This window comes from Felis catus, chromosome B2, assembly GCF_018350175.1.
Source record: "Felis catus isolate Fca126 chromosome B2, F.catus_Fca126_mat1.0, whole genome shotgun sequence".
Classification (NCBI taxonomy): domain Eukaryota; kingdom Metazoa; phylum Chordata; class Mammalia; order Carnivora; family Felidae; genus Felis; species Felis catus.
In genome coordinates this window covers 52,550,303-52,568,769 of record NC_058372.1, presented here as the reverse complement: position 1 = coordinate 52,568,769, position 18,467 = coordinate 52,550,303, and the positions used below count along the sequence as shown (strand labels likewise).

At 36.3% G+C, this 18,467-nt stretch overlaps 1 protein-coding gene across 4 annotated transcripts in view; it reads right to left on the bottom strand.

Moving 5' to 3' along the window:
* Positions 1–18,467, bottom strand: part of GFRAL (GDNF family receptor alpha like) — a 63,100-nt gene that overhangs the window by 21,409 nt on the left and 23,224 nt on the right. For 3 of the 4 annotated variants that reach the window (XM_045057669.1, XM_045057672.1, XM_045057671.1), the window contains 2 exons: positions 17,827–18,157; positions 12,068–12,318 (listed from right to left, as the gene is read on the bottom strand). In XM_045057669.1, the coding sequence (XP_044913604.1) occupies positions 12,068–12,318; positions 17,827–18,157 (582 nt within the window). The remainder of the gene's footprint in view (positions 1–12,067; positions 12,319–17,826; positions 18,158–18,467) is intronic. The other variant, XM_045057673.1, reaches the window with a different exon arrangement.

The window sequence follows — 18,467 nt, the reverse complement described above, 5'->3', positions numbered from 1 at the left end:
CCAGAAAATACAAAATACTGGACTATTTAGAGGCTATGTTATAAATGTGAATACAGGGAAGAGAAATTCTGTCGAGTGTTCCTTGGAAAAACAAGAGACTTTTTTTTAGCACCTGGACTGAATTTGAAGGAAACTGGACTTGAATTAGAGTTTTGTGTAGAAACCAAAAAAAAGTCAGTGGTTTTGGCTAGATGAAGTGATTTATTTAAAGCCAAAACTTAACATAAAGCTCCTGGAATACTAACCTATGTGAATTGGCTATAAGAGAAGATGGGGTGTGTGTGTCCATATGTGAGAGGGACAGAGTGGGAGAGGGTATTGTTGCAATGGGAATATCTTCCACAATTCACTCAGCTCAATGTTTTATTCATAGTCTATAATCTTCCTTTCTCAGACAGCTAGTGATCAGATGCAAATAAAAAATTAAGAATATATATGAAAGTGAGTTTGAACTTTTATAAACCCATATTACACAATCTTTAAATGACTTTACTAAGAATAAGTGTAAAATTTTATGCAGTTTAGAAAAAAATTTAGAACTATATATTATGCACCTACATAGATATATGGGTGTGTTTAATGAACTTTCTATTAAAATCTACACTAGGGAAATATTAGTTTTAGATAGAGACCTTCACTGGAAACAGGTATGAAATGTTGTAAGGTATGAGGAAATGCAGCCAAATACAGAATCTATCCATCGGATGTAGAAAAGATAAATAAAATGGCCATACTAGCAATCTTGATATCCAAGATGAGGCCTCCATCGACAGGTGGGATAAAGGGCTACAGAAAAGAAATTAAGTGGTAGAAACAGGTACTAATTAGAAGGGCTCTTTTCTTAAGCATCTCAAAAGACTATATACATTTTTATGAGTTTCTGTATTAATATTTAATAAGAGACAGCTAGTTTTACAAATCTTTGGGAGATAATCTTTTTTTATCTTTGTTATTAATAGAGATAATAATCTCACAGAGTTTGTTAAGAAAATACCCATATTTAAGAGCAAAACTGTTAGGATCAACTGTTTATTTACAGTGTTGACACCATCCCAGGATCAAATGTAAAATACTTTCCTACTACTCAGACATTTTGAAAATAGGTCTATAAAGGGGAAAAGTGTTGGAAAGCAGAAGGGGTTTGAAATGTTTTTATTAAAGTGAGCAGTAGCACCCTGGTCTTGTTAATTCCTGATTCTTTTGGTCAAATATTTGAATTGAAAATTCCAGCTTAAGTGGAAACATAAATGAGCGTGGTTGTTAATAAGGAAGGTGTACTATTAGAAGAGTTCTAATAAGGGAAAGAAAAACAACAGTATTCAGAAGACAGTGCTGCCATGGACACACAGTAGACATTGGTTCGTTCGTTCATTCATTCATTCATTCATTCGTGTGTTCATTCATTCATTAACTATTTATTGAGTGGCTAATGTATGCCAACTGTGTTTTTAGGCACTGGGGTAAAGCGGACCACCTTGAAAGCTGCCTGGTATTAGTCTTGCCTTTCTGAGCACAGACGTTTCTCATTCTCTGAGAGGTGTGAGCGAAAAGAGGCTTTGGGACTGATGGCCGGTGACCAGATTTTTCCCACATGTGGATTAGAGCAGCGGTTCCCAAACTTGGTTGAAAATCGCAACCACCTGGGTCATTTTCTTTTTTTTAATACAGATTTCTGAGCTCCACCCCAGGCCCATTGAATTGGAATAAATGAGATTAGGTAAAATGCATTTTAAACAAAGTTTCTAGATATTTCTGAAAATTAATAGGTTTGAGAACTAAAAATTTAATGTCCATCCTCTCAATACTTTGAGGTTGTCTTTGTGATCTTCAGGCTCTTCTTTAACATTGGAAAGAGTATTCCTAATAGAGTTGGGGAACCAGCTGGCTTTAGTGCAACATTAATGTAGAAACTCCTAACAATGTGTATAGTCTTTGTAAAACATCAGGAAAAGAAACCCAATGGTCCAGTCCTGAATCTGGGACCAAAAGCAATATTTTTTTAAAGACAGGACAATTAAAGCGTATAGAATATTTGATATGTAATGGACACTTTATCCACTTAATCTCATTCACACTCTAAATAAGTAGAGTTTTTGCTAATGCCTAATAGGAGAATTACAGCACAGACCCCTCACATTCTGCAGCAAGGCTATGCCACCTGCAGTGAAAGACCATTTGCCATTTGAAATATAGCCCCTAATAGTCTGCTGAGTATTATAAGATCCATTAAGTCATTGGTTCCCAAAATGGAGAGCACAGTATATCAAGGCTCTCTCTCTATATATATATCAAGGCAAATAAATTAAAAAAAAAACACAAATTTTTGGAAAAAGCAAACTTGGAAGATTGTAGACAAAGTGAGTTGAATGAGGTGAAGAGGCATATGGAAACACCGATGGTAGTGGCACAAAGTAGGCAGATCTTTTTATCTCGAGTTAATGCCTTGCAGAGCATCTACTATAGAACAGGACCTCAACAACCAGGTAAACTGATGATCTACCCAGTAGAGGTCAATCATGCCCTCTCTTCAGCCACCCAAGTCCTGTGCAATGAGCATGAAGAGAGCAACTCAGGTGGCAAAGATGGTGGCTATGCATGGGCCCCTCAAACTAGATCATCTCTCCCTAAGGCTGATCCATCAAAGTTCTCCTAATAACACCAAACCTCCCGGCAACAATAGTGACCTACACTGTGCTCACAGTTCTCTAGGTTGGTGGCAGAATGATGATACCATTATCCCTTCACTCTGAAGGAGGCCATCATGCATATGTATTTATCTTTGTTCTTTACCATCAAAATGCTTCCCTAAATGCCTAATCCATCCTTGTGTAGATGCGTCCTTACAATGTTTACCTTGAACTTTGCACCATACACTTCCTTCTTTCCTCCTCAGTGATTTTCTGTCACTGCAGCATGAAATGTACATTGGGCTCTACTTGGCATTCATAGATGAACTATCCACAATTTCCAGGGAATCGAAGCTCATGGGACCACTCCTCAGAAGTGAAAGACCAGATCCAAAGAACCAATACTTTCTCCTTTCTTCTGTCATGAAGACAGTTCTGCAGGGCATTTCTCCAAGCACCTTGGAAGATCCCAAAAGGATCAAGACAACTTGAAAGTGGTAGAGTGATGGTGTGAATTGACTACTCTGGACAGCATTGTGCAGAGTTTTACAATAAAGATATAAGCCAAGTAGAAAATAGCTGGTTTTCAGACAGAGATCAGCTAAAAATAAGGACTCTCCAACACTGAACGCTGACTGCTTCTAGATCCCAAATAATAAGAGATAAGACTGAGAAAGATCTCCAGGGGCTCCTGGGTGGCTCAGTTGATTAAGCATTGGACTCTTGATTTCATCTCAGGTCGTGACCTCATGGTTCATGGGTTCAAGCCCCTCATATGGCTCTGTGCTAAAAGTGTGGAGCCTGCTTGGAATTCTCTCTCTTTCTCTCTCTGCCTCTCCCCTCCTTGTGCACTCTTTCTCCAAATAAATAAATGAAAGAAAGAAAGAAAGAAAGAAAGAAAGAAAGAAAGAAAGAAAGAAAGAAAGAAAGAAAGAAAGAAAGAAAGAAAGAAAGAAAGAAAGAAAGAAAGAAAGAAAGAAAGAAAGAAAAGAAAGAAACTACAGTTGTAAAAGACCCAGTATTTTTGAGTTAGATTGACTCAACTATGCAGCAAAAATCAGATTGAAGGTATTACATTTTTACTCTGGTCTATTGTTTAGAATAGCTTAAATCATTAAACGAGAGACGGGACATGGGGGTGAGGAATCAAGGAAATAAGGCAGACTTGGGAACCAAGTCAAGAAAACACTTTTTTTTTATTGTGGATACTGGCACATGTAACTGAATAAAAGCAAAAAAGATTAGAAACCTAACACATTTTTAAGAGATTATGCTAAAGGAGCCACTAGTCCATTTGTAAAAAGTCTGTGACTGCTAAACTTTATACGCCTCAAACTGTATGAACAGGATACAGTCTATGAGAGCTCCATATTCTTCAAGGAGGGCATTTTTCCCTAAATCTTCTTCAGATATGGCTATGGAGGAAGATGGATAAGGAAGAACTTTCCAGTGGGCAAAATGGGAGCCAGAGAAGCTGGTTCCTTCCCAGGTATCCAAAGAAATCCACACTGCAAGAGAGGGTTCACAGTGTCTATCAAGCAGGATCTCATTACTGTGTTCTAATACTCTACCATTTTTCCTTATTTTGAATGGAAACTTTTACTGAGGTTATTTTATGCTTATTACAATATATGCTATCCCTGTTACAATATATGCTATATAAGTATACTATATATGTATATACACACACATACACACATACAGTATGTGTGCAGTGTTTGGTGCTTGTGTTGGAGGCATGACAGGGAATAACTAGTCTTTTTTAGTCATAGGTTGCCTATCATTATAAGGTACCACAACATCTGGATTGCACATCACCCAAGATCTAGAATAATTTTAAAATCCAAAAGAAAATATTAAGTAGGTGGGCAGATAATTGGATCTGAAACTTAGAAAAGAGGTTTGCCACAAAGACTGTAAATAAGTGCAAGGGGTAATGATGTGGCCACAAAGAACATCTCCTGGGAGAAAATTAGAGGGTTACTCTGGTAGAGAGACTACAGCTAATCTTTAAGCAACATAAATATTAAGTGGCCAGTTGGATGAGCTTACAAGGTAAATATAGAAGAGGCATCCAGAGTGATCAAACGATTAAGAACCAAGAGAGAAAAAATGTGTATCAAGAAAGAAAGAATTAAACTGTTATTGAAAATGGCTTAAGATTCCAGTAAGACAAAGACTTCCAGAATCTCTGACATGGATGTGGTTGTCATCTTGTAAGATATGTTTTATGAAGGGATCTGTATCCAGAGACCAGGCTGGACTGGGTAGATCAATATGTAAAAAGAGATGAAGAAATTGAAGTAATGAACACAGACAACTCTTTTTTTGGAAATTTGGCTGTGACAGAGAAGAGACAGGGTATTAATTTGTAAGTTTTTTTTTTCCTTTCCTTTTCATTCAAATAGAGATCCTTTAGTATATTTAGAAATGAATAGAGTACTTCTATTTCTAATAGTATGACAAAATTGGCACTGTAACCAATCACTCTTTTACAAGAATATGATTAAAAAGTCCTGAACACATTTTAAATAAAAACTTCAAATGTAGGTAGAAAAAGCACTTACTAAAATTCAATGTTCATTTTTTTTTAAAAGAAGTTATAGTCAAGGAATAGAAGGGAACTTCTTTATTCTGATACATAGTATCTACAGACATAATGACAAACATACTTTCTGCTAAAATGGTGAAAGAAGGTCCTTTAAGGTCAGGAACAAGTGTACCCACCATCACCATTTATATTTAACATTTTTCTGTGGGTCCTAGATGTGGAGTGGGGAAAGACAAGAAAAATATAAGAGGCTTAGACAGAGGAAACAAAACTATAATTACTGAAGAGCATATGATTACATAGGAAACACAAAAGAATTCCAAAACCCGTTAAATTTTGTGAGTGTTCAAAAATGCTGCTGCATACAAATGCATACATGAAAAATCACATAAATTTCTATAATTCGATGACAGAGTTTGAAAGTGTAATAGATTTGATTTGGAAGATGTGATTTGCAGCAACAATTGTAATATTTAGTAATATCTAGAAATAATTAGAGCCAATGTTATACCAGGAAATTATTATTGAGAAGTTATTTTTATTGAGACAATAAAAGCTTATCGAAGGAATCTACATAGAGGAGCACCTGGATGGCTCAGTCAGAGAAGCAACCAACTCTTGATTTCGGCTCAGGCCATGATCTCATGGTTCATGAAATTGAGCCCTGAATGGGGCTCTGTGCTGATGGTGTGGAACTGCTTGGGATTCTCTCTCTCCCTCTCTCTGTCCGCCCCTCCCCTTTGCACTCTCTCTCAAAATAAATTTTAAGAAACTAAAAAAAGAAAGAAAATCTATATACATGTATTGGAAAGCTCAATATCATTAAGAAAATACAAAGGCAGGGGCAGACTGGGTGGCTCAGATCATGATCTCCCGTTCGTGAGTTCAAGCCCCAGGTCAGGCTCTGTGCTGACAGCTCAGAGCCTGGAGACTTCTTGGGATTCTGTGTCCCCTTTTCTCTCTGCCCCTGTCCCCACCCCCATCTCTCTCTCTCTCAAAAATAAACATTAAAAAAATTTTAAAACAATGCAAAGGCAAATGTCTGGTGGCAAGTGAAGAGTGGGGAATAGAGGAGTGCTGAGTGGAGGAGGGCACCAAGGGGTGGGGCAGGCAGGTAAGAACCCACCTGTCCTAGGAAAAGTAGCAGGAGGCAGGAATACACATGAGCTGAGGCTCCTTGTACCTCACATATGTCCCAGTAGAGTTTATTTACAAAACACAAATTCAAATATACAATTATTAACAACTTCAAGATGATGTATGCAGAACATGAAGCCCCAAGCTCAAGACCCTTCTGAACACAGAGCCTTGTGTGATTGCACTGGCTACATGCCCATGAGACTAGCCCTACTGATACCCATGTATACCCATAAAATGTAATTTTATTAGCTTACTGGGCCTCAGAATTTTTAATCTCTTGGTGATTCTCATCTTCGGTCAAGATTGAGAACCACTGTCCTGGGCAATATCACACATGTGTGTGTATACAAGTTATGTATCCGGCATGTGTTTATCAGTATGTGGGTGGTTACCTCTGAGTTGGGGGAGAAAGGATGTGATATGAAGTGAAACTTTAAATTAAAAAAAAATTTAATGATTATTTATTTTTAAGAGAAGGAGAGAGAGAGAGAGTACAAGCAGGGTAGGAGCAGAGAGACAGGGAGACACAGAATCTGAAGCCGACTTCAGGCTCCAGGCTGTCAGCACAGAGCCTGACCCAGGGCTGGAACTCATGAGCTGTGAGATCATGACCCGAGCTGAAGTCAGATGCTTAACAGAATGAGCTACCCAGGCGACCAGAACTTAATTTTTTTTTTAAATAATGGCAATGCTTTATACATTAAATTGAATTGTAGATTCAATTATTTTTCATACTTGTATTTTAAAAATTCTTTCCCAAATTATATTTTTTATTCAGGTATAACATACAGTGTTATGTTAGTTTCAGGTGTGCAATGTAATGATTCACAATTCTATACATTACTCAGTGCTCATCATCACAAGTATACTCTTAATCCCCATCAGCTATTTTACCATCCACCTCCTCACTGGCAACCATAAGTTTGTTCTCTATTTTTAAGAATATGTTTTTTTTATTATACTTTTTCTTTGATAACTATTAATCAGTTTTAAAAAATGTCTTTTATAGCAATGGAAATTATCCATTTGAAGAACGCTTGACTATTCAAGAAATGATTAAAAAAATTTCCTTCTTTACATAACCAAGATAACACATAGCAGGGCCAAGATCTGAACCTGAGCCTACAATATATCAGATCATCACTTTGCCATATAAGACTATGAATTCATGATAATTTTAAGAGGTATGTCTATTAGTGAATACTCACATACTAATACAAACATCTGATTTAAGCAACAAAACTTCCACTTGCCAGTACTAAAAAAGGCAGGTGTTTTGGGCAAAGAATATGCATATGGAAAGAAATAGAGCATTTCCAACAAATCACTGAACAAATGCTCAGCATCACTTATAATAAAAATTCAAATTAAAAATTAAGAGTTTTCTAAGAATGTAATTGGAATAAACTTCTTTTTCCAGTTTCTACCAAATTTAAAAACATAAAAATCCTATGGTTCAGTAACCTCACCGTTTGAAATATATTCTGTTGAAATGCCAACTAAAATGTGCAATAACATTTATCACAGCAATCAATGCCTATGGTGATAAACAATCACATTCCATCTAAATGTCTCCATTAACAGTTATAGATAAAATAAATTATGGTATACACACATGCATGCGTGCGTGCATATACACCATAGGATACTATTCAAACTTTAAAAAGAATAAAGTCATCATATATGCACACACTTTCAAATGGGCCCACCATATATATTTAAGTTAAAAAGCAGGTTGTAAACCAGCATGTGTGGTTTGATTACATTAAAAATATGTGTATGTGTGTGTCAGTGTAAGAGAGGCATCTGTTTGAGTGTATAGAATGCATTCAAGTTATGTATGTATTACAAGAAAAAAGATTCCAAAAAAATGTACACCAAATGTCTTAACCTTGATCCTCTCTAAACAATGGGATTGGGGGGAGGAATTTATTTTTTCTGTAGACTTTAAGCTTGTATTATATCCGTATTATATCCGTATTGCTATGCTTTCCATTCCCTGTAGGATTTAACAGAGAAAGGTAGTCTCTTTTTAGTGAAAAACATTTTTTTTCAATGTTTATTTATTTTTGAGAGACAGAGAAAGACAGAGCATTGAGTAGGGAAGGGGCAGAGAGAGAGGGAGACACAGAATTCAAAGCAGGCTCCAGGCTCTGAGCTGTCAGCACAGAGTCCGACGTGGGGCTCAAACCCACGAACCGTGAGATCATGACCTGGACTGAAGTCAGACGCCCAACCAACTGAGCCACCCAGGCGCCCCTCTTTTTATTTTTTAAAAATCATTATTCAAAAAGAAAAAAAAAAACTTAGTCTTTAGGGGCAGAATAGGGATTGTCCAAATCCTTTTTAGATGACTGTGGGTGCATTAAATAAGCCAACTTTGAGCAAGGCAAAAAGAGAACGCTCCTGTCCACGCCAGGTACACTCATACCTATGGACTGAACCTTTCAGTTTAACAAGGAAACACAACAGTGCTCCTTTAACTCTTTCCACTTCTGCAGGCCTCTGTCTTAACCAATTCCTCCCTGCTCCATGTTTCCCACCACTCTCCCAGCTCTAGTTGCCACCAATTTGGTCTGTGTTGCAAGATATGAGAGAAATGTAAGTCTGTATGGATTTAAAGATGAGTAAGTAGGTAAGAGGAAGTTAGTGGCCAAATAGACAATTTGTTCAGGATGCTCATTTGCCTGAGCATCTCATCTGGTCCTGCATGCAGGAATGGAGGATGCAGAAACACACTCTGCAGCGTGTTTTTGAAGCTTTGTTCTCATACCAGAACTAGGAGGTTCCAACTGAGAGGGCTTTGGAGCACACTAAACAGACACAAGCTTGCTGTCTTCACCATTTCACAAGTAGAAGAACATACTGGCTCTGAGCCAGGGTTTGGATCCTGAGTCTACCTCACCCAGCTTGGGTATAGAGCCCTGAGCAAGCCATTTCATCTCTTAGCTTCTTTTTCCTCACGTGGGAAACCAAGAAAATAATAGTATCTGGCTCATTGAATTGTTAAGACTAAATGAGAAAATGTGACCAAAAATAAGCATTCAATAAATGCTAGGCACTCTATAATTATTTGTAATTATTATGAGTGCCTTGGATACATCAAAATGCCGATTATTTCTAGATGAATTTATGTTCCAAGTAAATGTTTTTTAAACTTCAGAGAACAACACATTAGTTAGTCATGAAATCATTTTTAGTGGGTCACAGTCAGAATTGAAAAAAATTAAAATGGAATAGAATAATAATAATATGTTGTTGTTGTTTTTTTAAATAGAAGGCATTGCACATAAAAAGTTAATGTAACATGCACTGCTTACTGTGGTGAGAAGTCAAATGAGTTTGAAAAATCATGTTTCTGAGCTAACCAAAGGTGACAGACAAAATCTTCCCTAAGTGCTCACTCAGTCGTACTCAGTTCCGCTTTCAGGTAGAGTGAGCAGAGGCTCCAGAACGTTGGACATGAGCTGCTCTGATGGATGATTTTGATAACGCATAAGCCCGCTGTAGTTATCTGGGCAGTCAGGAGGCAATGGTTAGAGAAACAGTCCATTAAAAAATGTTGTTGTGCTCCTTCTCAAGTATATGGGGCAAGGGAGAAAGGTTTGTTAGAGCTAGCCCGGACTAAGGACTCAGTTCTTGTTTTTGTTTGAAACTTTGATGGAAAGTTTCCATCAAACTGTGATGGAAAGCCTTGAAATTTCCTTTAACTCTACAAACCTATCACTTGAAATTCCTACCTTCAGTAGGTAATGTTTGAAAAGAAAATCTACTAAGTTTGGTCTGATCAGGGGAGTGAAGAAAGTCAAAGAGTTTCAAATTTTCATTTTTCCAAAACATTATATAGTACTTCCATGTTTCTGGATTTTTTTAAATGTCCATTTCTGCTGTTGCTCTACAAATGGTTTTGTTGTGGACAGGTTATAGCACCTAAACATGATGCAAGTCAAATACAACAATAATTAAAAACACATGGGTGAAAACTGGGCTCAAAACTAAAATTACATTGTCAGCACTGGCATTTTTAGGGAGATTATGCCCAAAGAACTAAGCTATCCCTAACCTGTAGGATCTTGCATTATTTTTCTGGATGTCCCTTAATATCCATGGTAAGTGCCATGGTAATTGTAGCTGTACATATTTCTGTTGGTTTAAATTACTGTATTTGGTATTTTCCTCTGTAATGTTTTGAGCCATTTGTTGTTAAGTACATTTAGTTCCAACAGTTAGCCATCTAATATTAATAGGAGAAGATTATTTACAGAATATGACTCAACACATATAATGCTACAATTTTCCACTTTGTACCATGATTTCAATTGAAGTACGTACATCATCCTAATTATAGAAATTGAAGAAATTCCACAGAGACCTCTGTTGGAATGAAAACCATATACTCTGAGTTGTATCTCTATCACCTAATACACATCAAATCACAATTCTGATCATATTAGCTAATGTGTATCTCTTTAGTATCTAAGAAAAAAAAATGAACAAATTAAAAAAATGTGTGTATCTACATAGAGTTATAGGTATAGATATATACATATCTGTATCTGTCAAATATACATATATATAAATATAAAGATTTGGCTTGCAGTGAAACAGTAAACATCTATTATTTTCTCCTGGGAATGGTATTTGTAGGTTTGGTGGTTATAATGAGGGGCTTATGGGGATATTTCAAGACATGAACAATTTTAAGGACTAACCCAGAAGATGGATAATAGAGAAGCCTTGATTTAGTATGTGATCATGTTCTTGGATTTTTTTTATAAGACTCATATATATATCCCTGTCAACCACCTGCCCATTCTGATACTCTGGATAAATTAAATTCCTAAATCTCCGTTTTCTTGTTCCTAAAATTGAGTAAATAATACCTTTAGAAAATGTGTTTTCATCCTGTTATTACAGTTAATCAGCAGACATGTTAAAGATCAAGAGTAGAAAAACTAAATCCAAGAGTAAATATTTCACGGAGGTTGGGACAGTCATATAATAGATTATTAAATTAATGATCCTCTGATGAATCCAACCTTAAATATACACATCCTTGTATAGTTCCCTCTCACAGTGACTCAGAGCCTGGCCATGTGACTTTCTCTGCCCAATGAGACGTTAGCAAATATGACAGAAGCAGACAATTGATAAGTATATGCACATAGGGGCTTAGCTGCTAGGTATGCTACTATCAACGTGTAAGATTCCAGGGTCGACTGCTAAAGAGAAGAACCATATATCCCAGCCAGTAGCGCTTGCTAAACACCATCTTGGACTATCCACCCTCAGCTGAGTCACTCAATGACAGTAGCTACTTGAGTGGACCCCAAGCAAGGCCATCAGGAGAATCACCCAACTAAGCCCATTGTGCAGAACTGTGAGCAAATAAATGGTTATTTCAAGCCACTACATTTTGGGGTTGTTATTCACAATAGATACCTGATATTTTCAGTAATGCGGTAAGAGAAACCTTTCATGCTATTGATATTAAAATCAGTAAATGAAAACTAGGAGTGACCAATCATATACATTAAAAAACATATACCACTCACATGTAAATGAATAAAACAGCAAGCACACAAAACAATCAAAAAATATATTTTAAGATAGAAAAGCAAACATAAGGCTGCCTTTGTTAAATTTCCTATGCTGGACTAGTACTTTGTGCTGCATAGACCAAAAAAAAAAAAAAAAAAAAAAAAAAAAAAAAAAAACATGTATAATTTGCTGAATATATAGAACTTACTGAAACATGATCTTCTATGAAGCATATGTTGGAAAATCTTGCACAAAGATTCTTCACCTTGTGTGATGGTCCTACAGGTGCACTGCGCTTGAAGGACTGTCCCCAAGATCCCAATGTAAGCTGCTTTGCAGTCATCACTCCCTGAGCAAGTGAGATCCTGCTTGCTTAAGGTACTGATGCAAAACTCATCTTCATGGCACTTTCTAGTCACTTGCTGCCAGCATTTCCACTGAAATGTTCTATAGCGCCTCCTAGAAAGAATCAAGAAATGGAATTGGTCTGAATGATATCCCACAATAATATGTGGAGCTGCCTCATCTAATGAAAGACTGACATAAAACAAAAAGCCCTCCAAATGCCGGTATATAGCCGAAAACAAACTTGGTATGTTCAAGCATCCCAAAAGAGACCGTAAAAGAAGAGAAATCTTGTGAATTATTTTCCTTTTGTGATGAAAGACAGAGGCTAAGTTTAGGATTTCCTGGATGAATCATCTTTCATTACTAATTTTATTTCCACGGGTGATGGTGAGCAGTATGAACTACTTGGTGGACTTATTCGCAATATTCTTGAAGCAGAATGTGCTTTTGTGGCTATTTGGTCACTGTCTCTTACCAAGTTATTTTGTATAAGGCTCTTGACCTTTCCAGCCAATTTTCCTACAGGATGGGAAGTACTGTACTCTTTCTTAATATTTCTAAGCAGACTAATTAGAACTTATAAAATACTTTGAGCTTCTCTAGCAAGAGCTAATTGAAAAAAAAATTATTAATTTATTTAATGACTGAGAATCCATTATAACCATATCTATTCATAACATTTCTATGTATTTGATTCTTGCTGTTGTAGCTTGGAATAAAAGTCTAGATAATGAACAACAATTTGACTTTTAAAATGTTCACAGAAAGAAGATATTCTCAGTGGAACCAAGGATATTAATCTTCCTACTTAATATTGATCACCTAAAATTACTTCTTACCCTTTTGTGAATAGGTCACCGTCAAACATGCATGAAAATCTTCTGAATAAATGACATTTATCTTGAGCTTATTTGTCCACAATGTGATACTCTGCTTAAATCCATAACTATTTTTAATAAGCTCATATTTTAAGTAACCTTAAAGGAATCAGCTTTTTAATGTAATGGCAAAAATTTATTAGTATCTATTAAAATTTATACTTAAAAAAATCCTACAAATTTTTTGAGCCAGCAGAATATGTTCCTTTAGTTCAATTAAAGTTTATCTAGAAATGCCATGTAAATATAAGGAATTTATATTTGTACCTAGGTGTCATTTTTTTCATTTTTAAATATATATTTTGCTACATTTAAGTTGTAGGAGTTATCTACTCATGGAAGTTATTTCATTCAGAAAATTAGTCGTGATATTCTGCACAAATGCTGAATTAAAGGATATCTTAATATTAAAAAATCATACAATTAGTACACATTACCTATATGAGTTAAATATGGCAAAAAATTATATGATAGAAATTCTTTTCCAGGTTTAAATGTTTTGATGTACAGTGTTTCATTACCCTTCTTTTCTTGATATACTGCAGTTTTCTATTATTTTGTTCAAACAATTGTTTAAAAGTATTTTTTGAAATGGAATTTTTTTGTTTTCATTTTTGCTATTGATTTCTGGTTACATTGCAAAATGCAAGAGAATGCAGTTGGTATCATTTCTGCACATGGAATGTATTACATTTGCCTTTGTGACCTAATATAACATCAAATTTTGTATTACATGGCACTTAAAATAAGTGTGTACACAGTAGAGGTTTGCTTTTAAAAAATAAGTCGAATTTTTTTAAGAAAATACTTTTTTTCACTACTTTCTTGAATCATACATATGAAACTATAGTGTACTACAATTTTCTGTAAGCTCATAAACATATATAATTGGCAAAACAGGGAGCCTGGGTGACTCAGTCAGTTATGCGGTCCACTTTGGCTCAGGTAATGATCTCCTGTTTCTTGAGCTCGAGCCCTGCGTTGGGTTCTGTGCTCACAGTTGAGAGCCTGGAGCTGCTTTCAATTCTGTGTCTCCCTCTCTTTCTCTCCTCCTCCCCCACTCCACTCTGTGTCTCTCTCTCTCTCTCTCTCTCTCTCTAAAAAATAAACATTAAAAAAATTGTAATTGGCAAAACATAATCTCATCCCCCAGGATATATCTATTGGACAAAATGAGTTGAAAAATAGTCTTTATACTGCCTTCTTTGGCCTTTTCAAATAAATAGTTTCAAAACCTAATATCTATTAAAGAATCTGGAACGGGGACAGAAACTTTATTTTAAAACCCAAATGCTCTCCTCTCCCCAAGTACAGGCTCTTCAGCAACAACAACGACAACAACAACAAACAACAAAAGGCAGATAAAAGACAACACTCTTACTGAAGGAGTAGTTTATCATGTGGAGTTTTTCATCTGAATTACATTAAGTTAACATAAATGCTAGAAATCTTCCTAAGGCAAAATTTGCTTGAGAAAATGACAGGATTTGTCTTTTCACCTTGACTACTCATATTGCATCATATTTCCATCAGCTCTATAAAATATTCATTATGGGACTATTTACACATGGTGAAAAGAAATCTAGACTACAAGTTCTTCCTCTCTGAATTAATCCATGAAAGACAGACATTATATAAGAAAAGACACATATATGTACATTAAAAATCATAAAAATTACAAGATATGCAATTGCATAATTGCATGATATTCAAAGGTGGAGGGAAACGAGATGACGTCTTTTAAGTGCCTCTAGTTTTGCAGACCATGCACCAAGCATTTTGGAGTGGTGGTTAAATACAGGAGTCCTTTTGGAGAAAAATTACCAACTCTGTACCAACCAGTCTGAAAAGGCATTGATGCCCAGATGAGTTGAATTCAGGAATGTATACATCAGAATCCGTTATGGGGCTCCTCAAGGATTGTAATAGCAGATCCCATCACTTGCCAGTAAAATACTTAATTTGATAGGGAAGCTAAGATATATCGTGTTCTGAAAATTAAATGCAAATAACTTTAAGATAATGAGGAAGTATACCTAGGATCTTGGCATTGGAATTAAGTAAAGCTGGATACCCATTCATGGAGACATCTGATATTTTTACAGGAATTGTTTAAAAAAAAAGTTTTCCTGGGGCGCCTGGGTGGCGCAGTCGGTTAAGCGTCCGACTTCAGCCAGGTCACGATCTCGCGGTCCGTGAGTTCGAGCCCCGCGTGGGGCTCTGGGCTGATGGCTCAGAGCCTGGAGCCTGTTTCCGATTCTGTGTCTCCCTCTCTCTCTGCCCCTCCCCCGTTCATGCTCTGTCTCTCTCTGTCCCAAAAATAAATAAACGTTGAAAAAAAAAATTAAAAAAAAAAAAAAAAGTTTTCCTGGCTGTGAAGATATTATTAGTTTTCATTATTTGTATAGGTAGATGATTAACAGGTAGATGTAAATATTCTATTTGTGATATGATAAAAAGGATAATCAAACATTTTTACCATATTTCACCGATTATAGGAGATACCATTATCTTATTACAACTGAAATAACTTATTGGAAATTAAATCGTTGTTTTAATTTAATAAATATTTTCTTGTCTTTGAGCTTAAGACTCATTCCAAAGATTTTATAAATATTAAAATGTGTAAAAAATTACATCTTAGAATCAATGAACTACAATATTTCACTGACTGAGGACTTTTGAGATAGGAGTTTAAAAAATCTAAATTACATTGTAAAAAATTTTTTTGTCATGAATTTTTTATTCACTCAAGAGATCGCCTTAATAAACCTCAAAATAACTGATAAACTTTTGTAAAACGAGATCCTCAAATAAGACTTTCTTAAAAACTTTGGCAATTTTTGGTGGTAAGTTGACACAAAAACGATGTCAATGTTCTGGCACTCTGCTTAGATATTTACTCCTCATGTTACAGAATGTGTGTTGCAGAAAAGCACCTGTCTTTTTCGACAGATATTTAGGAGATCTGGAGTTATTCTGAAAGTTGGAATGGCAGAGTAAAGGAGTGTAATTAAAAAGCTAAAGAAAGGAGTTTGCCGAGAATCAGTCCCTTCAGGAAATTGATAATAAATCTTTTAGCTCATTTGCCAATGGTTAAGGCAAGGTGACAAATGTGACAATCCTTACTCTGAGCTATCACACGCTAGACTACTCTTCTACGTTGAATGTATATTTTGACCTTTAAATGATTTTGCTGTATGGAGTTTTAGTTATTTAAATTAAATTAAATAAAACAGTCCTTGCTAGAAGGCACTGGGCAAATTGCTATGAAGAATTATTCCAAAAAGAAGCACAAGACGAATCCAAACATGATATGATTTAATGCCGGTTGTGAAATAAAGCTCCTTTAACATGGTAACAGCAGTGTTACAAATTATTTTGATTCATCAAATTTATTTAGTATTCTTCTTTCCTGGATTTTCTTACTCATCCAAAGAGGTCCAATTAACTGCAGATTTCTTACCGTATAAAAGATAAATTCACCTTGAATATACAAGGAAATGTGTTAATGAAGACTGTAGTGAGGAAAAGAAAAAATCCAGTGTTGAATTAGATTTATGGTTCTCGGGAGTAATTACCTGGAAAGACTCAGACTAGTCTCAACCAGCAGCAAGAGTGGAAGTTGTAATAAGCGAGCCAGATCATTCATACTTCTGCTCAAAATCCTCCAGAACCTGTCCATTTTACTGGGAGTCTAAATCAAGTCCTTAGTATCCCTCTGGGCCCTAGGAGACCTAGGCAGGGCTGCCCCACATCCAGTTAAATGCTTAACTGCAGCTCATCTTGCTGTCCCCCATACATGCTCTGCCCTCACTGCTTTTTGAACAGGCCCAGTTTTTCCCACAGCACTGGCTGGTCTGTTTGGTATCCCTGTTTTCAGATGCTTGCTGAGAGAGGCTCATTCCTCCACTTCCTTAAATCTGGTAAAATGGTCCTTACTGGGACCACCCTGTTCACATTGCAACTCTTTCTGCCCATTCGCAATCTCACTTATTCTGTTTTCCCTCTTGGGGTGCTCATCTCCAGAATACTCATTACCTTTTAATACAATATACATTTTCGTTATTTATTATCTCTCTTCCCCCACTGGAATACAAGCTCCACGGGACAAGTATTTTTGTCTTTTGTACACTGATGCCTAGAGTAGAAGTAGATGCTTGATAATTACTTATTTGAATAAACAAATAAGTGACTAACATTACTCCCTTGGAAATCAAGGGTGTGAGGTTGGGAAGAGGAGAATGGGTACATTTCTGACCTCATGGTGTACATATGTGCTGGGGATGTCCAGGCTAGGCTCAAGCTAACTTCTCCTTCCTGATCTCCAGCCTAGGAGAGGAAGACTAATTTTGTAAGTTTGAAGAGTCACCTTGTCAAAACTCTCTGACATTTAGCAGCCTTTTGTAATCATAGCAAAAACCAAATTAAACTGACATGTAAGTCTGTTTATTTATTCATTAGTCTAACTTGAATGTCTAATTTTAATAATGCTATTTCATGGCTACCAAATCTTGACATACTGAATTTGCTTATTCTGAAAATATACTCTGCATGTGAATTTCAAAATGGAAGCTACACATGTACCACAGATTCAAAAATATGAATTGTCTGGCTTTGTTTACATCATGTTGGATGACGGTGGGAACTGTAGCTAATGTAATGAGATCAAGTGTTAGGACTGGACTGTAACAAATAAGGTGCCGAAATAAGAAAGTAAGGTATGCGTGTTTTTACTCACCTGCATAATTCATCATTTCGGCAGCTGTGAATTACATTGAGGCAAGTAGGGGGTGGAACTATGTTCACGGCACATGGCTTGCTGTGAAGAGCTTCTTTGGACTGCTGACAAGGTATATCAGATGGAGCACAGTCACAAAAAGCCAACATCTGGGCAATGTTAAAAGGCATACTTTGATAGAAGAACCGTATGGCTGCTTGGCAGTGTTTCACATCACATAGATTTCCATTTGCTGAGCAAGCTTTAAGGTAAGGGGCCAACTGTGCGTTACAGACCACATCCCCTACGCACGCCTCTGCCACTTCCAAACAGGACTGGATCCCTTTAATTCCTGAAAGCAAGGATATGTCCAGGTCGTGGAAAAGTAAACATAAACCTGTACCTACAGAACCTGCAAAACACTGTAAGAAGTCTATGAGCAACACACAACGGTGTAACAATGTGCTACTTTGGGCACACAGTATGTGTGTGGTTTTGTTTTGTTTTGTTTTTAAGAGTTGGTATGAATTCACTGAGGCCTGAGTAGTGGGCTATTTGAATCATCCTTCATTTATAATGGATACATATTGTGATCCAGAAGTGATGGGAAGTGTGTAGAGCCAGAACAGAGTGGAAAAAAAAAATTGAGTCCAAGTTTCTCA